General features: G+C 42.4%; 1 protein-coding gene across 1 annotated transcript in view; it reads right to left on the bottom strand.

Moving 5' to 3' along the window:
- Positions 1 to 4414: 4414 nt before the first annotated feature.
- Positions 4415 to 8192, bottom strand: part of CPT1A (carnitine palmitoyltransferase 1A (liver)) — a 33071-nt gene continuing 29293 nt past the window's right edge. Inside the window, exons 17-19 of the mRNA XM_010141302.1 lie at positions 7387 to 7491; positions 6230 to 6322; positions 4415 to 4736 (exon numbers count right to left, since the gene is read on the bottom strand). Coding sequence (XP_010139604.1) covers positions 4650 to 4736; positions 6230 to 6322; positions 7387 to 7491 — 285 coding nt within the window. The 3' untranslated portion in view covers positions 4415 to 4649. The remainder of the gene's footprint in view (positions 4737 to 6229; positions 6323 to 7386; positions 7492 to 8192) is intronic.

Here is an 8192-nt window from a genome sequence, read left to right as displayed (position 1 = left end):
TGGAGCACTCGCCCGGCCCTGAGCTCCCCGCACGCACCGGGGAAGGCCCGGCAGCGGGCCTGGAGCAGCTCTGCTGCGAGGAGGGGCTGGGGCAGCAGAGACGGCCTCGCCCCGAGACACGCCGTGGAAGGGAGGGCGCGCAGAGCATGGAGCCCAGCTCCAGCGACAGGACCAGAGGCCACAGGCACAAACTGGAGCACTGGGAGTCCCCTCTGACCATCAGGAAACACTTCTTCAGCGTTAGTGACCGAGCCCTGACACAGGTGGCCCAGGGAGGTTGTGGCATCTCCATCCCAGGGGCTACTTGAAAAGCCACCCGGACATGGTCCAGAGCAACCACCTGTTGGGGCCAGACGACCTCCAGAGGGAGGTCTTCCTCCAACCCCAGCCCCTCTGTCAGGCTGGGAAGTAGCTGGTTTCCAGCGGCTGTTGTTTCTACAACTCACTGTGCAAATCTGGACTTGTCACCCTGGTGCCATAAATAGTTCAGAGTTCAGAATACACTCCACACCTACCAGGCCATTTAAGATGAAAGATGGTTTTGCTGAAAGCAGAAATACTCATTTTACATATTAACATCTTCATCACTTTGTGTATTAAAGAACCCCCACAGCAATTAAAAAACACCCAAACCAATTTCAAGCTACCTTCTGTCTGTAAGGTGCCAGACAATTAACCCAAGAAGAAACTGGAATCAAATTTTCCCTGCACTTCTGGTTACGAACTTCCACCCTGCTGGCCCCAGCTCTGCAGCCACTGAACTTCCTCCTCCCCTCTCAAAGATTTCATCTGACAGCAAAGGTTATTTTCATGCTTCCCAACATTAATCTCGGCCAGTGCTGATTAATCCCATGCATCACATACACCTGCAGCAACATCTTCCGAGTAGAAGATGCATCTCATATTTGCCACCCTTAAAAGAAGGCAAAGGTAAGAGGGAAAAACCCTCCAAAATAAACCAGTATTTTCTGTGCCTAGAAGGTTTTCCTACAGCCCTTCTGTTCGGATTGAACGTACCAGTTCACAGCTTCAGTTCCCAGCCTCGGTGGGAGATGTTCGAAATCCAGCTGGGAACTAATCGTACCCAAGAGATGAAGTGTGAGACTGAGCTGACTGCGTCCCCCTCGGGCACCGGAAGCTGCAGCATCCAGAGATGCGGCACTGGCAGAAACAGCAAAGACTCTGAAATGGTCTGTCTCTGTTGTTGGGGGGTTTGTTGTTTTTTTTTTTATTAAACAGTAATTTAAAAAGCAGCAGGTGACCTTTTAAAGGGTAAAAACAATTCTCTTCCACGCTCTCAGAAGTAGTCCCAGTTTTAATGCAATTTCAAGGGAGTTTTCAGGTGCTGGGAATCTTCAGATAAAGCAGGTGACATTGTTCACGTTCTTTCCATGCCTGACTAGTTCTCTGCTGCCTTTCCATTCGTGCTCTAAGACTATTCACTGTGCAGACCACACCGCTGCTACCCCCTGCTTGCAGATGGACCATTTCACAGAGACATTCCTGCAGTTATTTGGATCTCAGGAAAAAGCTCATCTAAAGTCAGACTTGGGCTGCTGCTTCTTTCTACTGAACCAAAGAAGTACTGTTCATTAACACATTCCCTGTTAACTAGCAGGATATGAATAAATCACTGCTAAAATACACTGAACAGCCCGTTACCACCATTCCGAACTGGATTTAATGGCAATGACTCAACAAGTCCAGACACAGCAGCAAGGGACTGGAAAGATGACACAGAAGATACTAAACATTGCGCTAAGTAGGGGTAATTCTGAAATTTTATTTTTTTTGAAGTCACAGAACAGGATAGAAAATACAGACAAAGCATTGGGTGTAAATAACCAACAACAGATGTAGAGTAATTGATCGAGATTAAAAAAAAGCTTAAATTAATGTATTTTATACAAGCAAACAACCGGTACAAAGGCTGAATTAGAACCATGATTTTCAAAGTCAGGCACACACTTGGTTTGGAACAGTGCTAATCCTGGACAACGGCAGCCTCTGAACGCACTTAATCCTCCCCTAATTTCTAGCATGAAATAACCCAGGTGAGACATTTGGAAAATGCACATTTGAGGTGTTCCACCAATTCCACACGACTATTGAATAAACAGCTCCATTTATTATCATCCAACCTGACTTTTACCTTCCGCTCAACCCTATCTTTGAGCTCTTAAATCACTAATTGAGAAAAAGTGATTCAAGTTCAAGGTTTTAGTGGCAAATTACGGAATATGAACATTTTACTTTATTATAAAGTACGCGGTACTAGAAGGTTCATTCAAATCTAGGTGATTTCTGTTACATTCCTATGGCTTTTGAGCAAAAAAGCAAGTAAGTAGTTTCACTGTATGTACACAATATTGGACATCGATATTTAAATTACTTATTTATTAATAACCTACATTCACTGTGGATTCCTAAGATTTACATCCAAAAAGCCTATTTTATTTACATGCAGCTGACATTTCAAAGAAAATGGAATAAAATCTTATCTGTTTAGGAATTATGACCTATCCCAAATTAAAAAAAAAAACCCACATTTAACACCACAAAATGTTCAGAACATTTACAATAAAAACCAGCTTTCTGTGGCAATTGTACTTACCCCAAGAATGTAAAATTGCATTGCTAACTGCACTGACTACAATTAGATGTGGCAACATTTAAAACCTGAGAGTCAAATCTAAAGTGTTTGTTTTTTTTTTTAAATGAGGAAAATCCTACAAGCGAATATGCCCTAATGTTAATTTACGCCCAGATCGGTCAGTGGTCAATGGAGCCAAAGCAGAACAGTGCATCACCTCTGCCACCCCGCAGGAACAGCTCACGCCAGGGTGGCTGTGGCGGGTGGCTGGGAGGTGCCCATCCTGCCAGCCCCAGCGGTGTCCTCCCCACCCTCTCCACCCCAGGCAGACACCCACCCAGTGCCCGTGGCCAGCTCCCGCGAGGGCTCCCGTGTTGAGGTACACCTGCATGTGCTTCAGTACGCGGCTGGGGTCTTGGAAGTTTTCCTCCTCAAACATACACATACAGGTGTTCTAACAGCTAGATCTGAGTAAAAAAACACCGTGAAGAGGCATAGAAAGTTAGATATACTGGCCGGAAAACATTCAAAGTCTAACGAGAAGCTTCATATCAACCCCAAAGGACTTTGAAAATCTGCAGAGCTCTCAAACAGCATTCACTGCATTACTAAACACACACCATGTGCCTTTAAAAAAAAAAAAAGTACCAGGACATGAAGAGTGACTACACCTGCAGCACAGCCTGGGGAAGAGGAGCATCGCGCATTACGGGACTCCACCTTGCAGCAGCCCGTTTATTTCTGCACTTGGAAACATTGTGCAATTTGTGGAGGGAAGGAGCTTTCCCCTCTCCCTGTATCCTTCAGGACCTACGTGCTTGAGCAAAGGCCTCTCCCAGAGGGGCTGGAAGAGGCCAGGATTTCCCCGGTTCCCCTGCAGAGGGCTGGCAGTGCAGCAATGGTCCTTCCCGGGGGAGAGCAGGCAGAGCGCAGCTGACGGGGCGCTGCAGACTACCAACAGGCTGCATTCAACTCACTGACCCTTCCTGGGAGCCAGAAACTCTCACCTCAAATGACCACCACTACCGCTCTCCAAAATAAACACGAGATCTGTAGCTCTGAAACTACTTTACTCCTGCCTTTCACAGCGACCGATCTTTGCCATTTAAGGTGGGAGCATTTCGTCAGAGCTTTAAAGCGAACTGCACCGTATGGCACCGTATTCAAGTCTACTTACGCCACATCAACCAAACTTGTAATTTGAAAACGAGATTTTGCATTACTACTACTTCACTGCCTCTGCCACTGAGACGATGTAAAACCAGCTCCCAGCAGAAGCTTTTGCCTGGGTTTGGGATCTTTCTTTTTTAAAGGCACTCGCAAGAACAAGCGCACAGATCCATTTACTTACACGGAAATAACACCAACAACGTGGCAAACAGGCTTGTCAGTAGAAGAAAAATGTGACACCTGCTGATTAAGGGACACATTTCACCACCCAATATTTTTTTAACAAAACCCCCCCAAATTTCTCCAGCTTGGTCTGTTATGGTGGGTTACATCAGGGATTTTTTGGTGTGTTTTACAGAAATTGCCTTTGTAAAAAATCCTCCCCAAACCAGTGAAGATAACAGCCGTGTGTTTTGCCATTCACTGACATAAAGCAGCAGATCCACTGAAGAACATTCTGCTATTAATACATGGCAAACCGTACTCTTTCCAGGATTTGAGTTTCAGACAGTGTTCTATCCCTTTGACTCTGCAATCTAAGTAGGCTTATTTTAATTAAAGAAAGTGCAAGTGTATTCAAATTGAGAGAAAACGGCAGGAGTTAGAATTATACACGACTTCAAGCAATGAGGCTATACTTCATCCCTAGAAACAGACAAGATTTCAAAAGTCATCCTTTGTGGAAATAAACTCTTCCAAACTACTGAAAAGAAGAAGAAAAAAAAAAAGACGACATTCGATACACTGCTAAGGTTTGTGTGGGTGATCAAGGTGATGTTATCTCAGTTTCTTCACCAGCTGCTGTTTGTCAAACCTTGCTCCCGTTCACTGTGCAGAAGAGTTCTCATCCCAACAACAGGCGACTGCTTGGCAGCAACAATGCAAATCACTTGGTACAGTTTTTATGATAGTTAAATAAATTCATGATGTCAACCAATGCTTTCTGGATGTTTTGTCCAAACCGATGAGAATCCTTTAAAAACAAACAAACAAAAAAAAAACCCCAAAGCTTTGTACTGTCAATCAACAGTTTCCTCTTAGGCAAAAGAAGGAACCTTCTAGCATTTTGTAATTTTGGAGCTTACAGAACAGGGCACGTGTTTTACCATAACACGGGCAATTTATATCACCAAAAATTTAATGCTATAGAAATTAATCCAGGTTTATGCCATTACTGACTAGTGAGTTGTTCTTTATGCTCTTTCCTGCAGACAGAACCAAGCTCATCTCCTTCTGAAATCAGATGCACCTGTAGCTTTCCATTACTTCAAAAAACAGCTGGTGTCGGTATTGTTTTATTATATGAGATTTTGCAAGAGCTAATTTTCAGAGAACAACATAATGTTCAGAAAGCGTATGACTAATGACACAGAAGTACTGAAAGAGCAGAAAAGAATTTTGTATTTGAGTTCCTATCGGAATCCCGAGCCATTTGCCACTAAGAAATTACATAAAGAATTAAAAATTAAAATCACAATTATCTAAGTGTAAACATCTATTAACTTATTCTGTTTATTTTAAGTGTCAGATGAATGGTACAAGGAAGAAATTAAGATTATAAATAGAAATTGTTAGCTACATTATAGGACCAACTAACATCAAGGCCACGCACATGAAATGCTGCCTTCCCTGCGTGGACCTTTGACTTGACTAGTAGGTAAAAAATACAGGGGACATTTAAAGTACAAGCTAACAGGTGTCTGAAGAACAATCTGAACTATAACAAAACAAATTTGCATTTCCCAATCTTTAATGATTAACCCAAGGCACCAACATCTCTGCAACAAATGAAGGACAAAAGAGGTAACCCAGTTCAGCTGTGTAAGCCTGAACAAACTCAACATGTTTATTTAAGAAAAAAAAAAAAATCTAAAGGGGAAGGAGGAATTGAAGCTCTCTAAGAGCAGGTCTCTGCAACAGCAGACATTCTAATACAGACTCCTGCTACATTCTAATAATGGGTGTTAGTCTAATAATTTTTAATTTTTTCAATTAATGTTTCTCGAGCACAGAATACACTTTCTGGGCCAGCATATTTTGGTATTATTTAAACCAAGAAGATTCAAAGAATTAGGATCGTACATTTTACTCTGGCTTTACAACTGCAGCCAGAGACAAATCAAAGCAAAACTGTAATAACTAAAACCAGTTTACTGGTTTACTGTTTATGGGATAGAGACGAGTCACTTCACATGGGTTCCAGGGAACAACCCTGAGGCCCCGTGCTTGCTTCTTGCTTGAAAGCATAAGTGAAATGGAATATGGTTTCCTTGGTTCAGAAAGCTGTTAAATTTATAGAAGTGGAGACAAAAAACCCCCCACAAAACAGCATATGTTGAGAAAGAAAAACACGTTACAACTGTATGTTGCAAACCCTATTAGATTTTTTTAAACAACGTGTAGAATGGTTTTATAAGCAGGTATCAGAACAGATTTATTAAACCATAGCAGAGGACTGACTCTTACCGTCTCAGAACAAGACACTTTGCTGGAGACATGAAAATGGATGGAGTTTTCATCCAAGATAATGTAAGAAACACCATAACCATCATCAGCTACCTAGGGGAAGAAAGAAGAGGAAAAACAAGTTCTAAACCTTTTCTTTATCCTTCCATCCCTAAATTATTGCCCGCACAATTACACAATTCTTACTGTGCAGGTTTTAAAATCAGTTGCAATTTCTCCTCTAGCAAACATTAAGCTTCCACACTTAATGCACCGCTTCTGAAGACTGACTCCACTTAAGGAAACAGTTGCAGGCTCATCTGAGGTGCACAGAATTAAGATTTTCTGACTATAAGTCTGTCATTTTCCCCAGCTTTGGTGTGTTGAAATAGCATACCTGTTCAAAGACCCTCTCCTACCAAGGCCTGGCCCTAAGCAGCTGTTCAGCTTCAGTGCTTAAGTAGAAAGGAGTAAAACAGTTCAGTTGTTTACCTAAACATCCTGGCTCACGGGATCACTTGCAGATGTAAGCAAATACAGCACATAAATACCGAGTATACAAGCCTTGTACTGTGAAAACGTGCCCAAAGGCAAAGTCATCTCACTCTACAGCAAAGATGTGATTCTGTACACCCACGTCGTAAGCAGAGCGCTGGCCCCATTTCAACAGTAGCAGCATGAAGTGTCCCAGGTTTCAGTCTGATGCTGTATTTAAAGTATGCCTAGTGAACTCAGACTGCCCCGCTGCCCCCCTCCATCCCCTCTTTCCTAACTCCTCCAAGGATCACAACCTCCCAGCTCTTTACTGCCACTGCTGCCAAGCAGCCTGACAGTCTCTTCTCCATTAGTGCTGCAGGACTTATGCTACAGAATGATTAAAACCCCCTCCAAAAGCTACGCACCCACCACACACATGGACAGCCTGATGGACTGAAGCTCCAGCTGCTTCAGCAAAGCACAGTTTTTGTAAGGGTGCACGAAACGATGAAGGGAATTGTAAGCATGGAAAGACAGACAACAGAAGGAAGAAAATTAAAGGAATGAAGAAATAGGAAGAAGGAAGCAGTTAATGTAGCATTAGCAAAAACAAAAGGAAAAAAGGGTTAGAAATTCCTGCAGCCAGACTGTTTTTATTGCCAGGCTGTTTTTAAAGGGGTGTTTGTATTTAGCAAACGTACTGGTCCAAATCCGCCACCACAGGATAACATCTCAGGGTTCTTCTTTAGGTCAATGTGTTGCTGTGGTGTCTGACTCGTTGACAGCCTCCAAGGCTCCGACAAAACCTTTTATTAGATACAAAAGAGATGCAAACAACTATAATGCACTGTTTAAGAACATACAAACTTTCTCAAAACTAGTCAAGAGAAGTTAGAAAGCACCTAATGAGGCCATATTATGGATAACTCCAGTTCCCATTTGTATGGAATGTACAATTAAGAAGGTTAAAAGAAACAGCTAAACTTGTCCTGATTTGCAAACCGTTAACACATGAGGCCGATGTCAACTGCTCAGAAAGAACAGAAGTTCTTTCAACAGAAGCTATTTCAAAACAGATTATTCGGGTCTATAGGCTGGTAAATTCTGCATAATACGTCTTGGTAAACAGTAAGAGCATTAATGGCCACACTCCAATTCCAGTAAGGTACTACACCATGTCAGAAGCCTGTAAAATCTCTAACAATACACTCGTAACTGGAAAGTTTGTGGAAGCTGTAAAAAGCTGGTTTAGCCTTGACTTAGCCATTAGGCACATCTAGGAGGGCAAGCAGACAAACGTGAATAGCTTAATCTGGAGGGAAGCATTAACACAGTCTTTATGAACCAGGAGAACATGAACAAGTGCAATATAATTACTTTTATGAAAACCAACCTTACAATCTAGTTGAAGTAATAAAGCATTTGTCATGGTAATAAACAATGACATTAATGTTGTGCATTAAAAAAGAATAAATTGCACTATACAGCTCCTTTAACTCACAGTAAC

This window comes from Buceros rhinoceros, unplaced genomic scaffold (genome assembly GCF_000710305.1).
Source record: "Buceros rhinoceros silvestris isolate BGI_N320 unplaced genomic scaffold, ASM71030v1 scaffold33458, whole genome shotgun sequence".
In the NCBI taxonomy this organism is placed as follows: Eukaryota; Metazoa; Chordata; class Aves; order Bucerotiformes; family Bucerotidae; genus Buceros; species Buceros rhinoceros.
The sequence above is the reverse complement of the archived record's forward strand: the minus strand, read 5'-3'. Positions and strand labels throughout refer to the sequence as shown.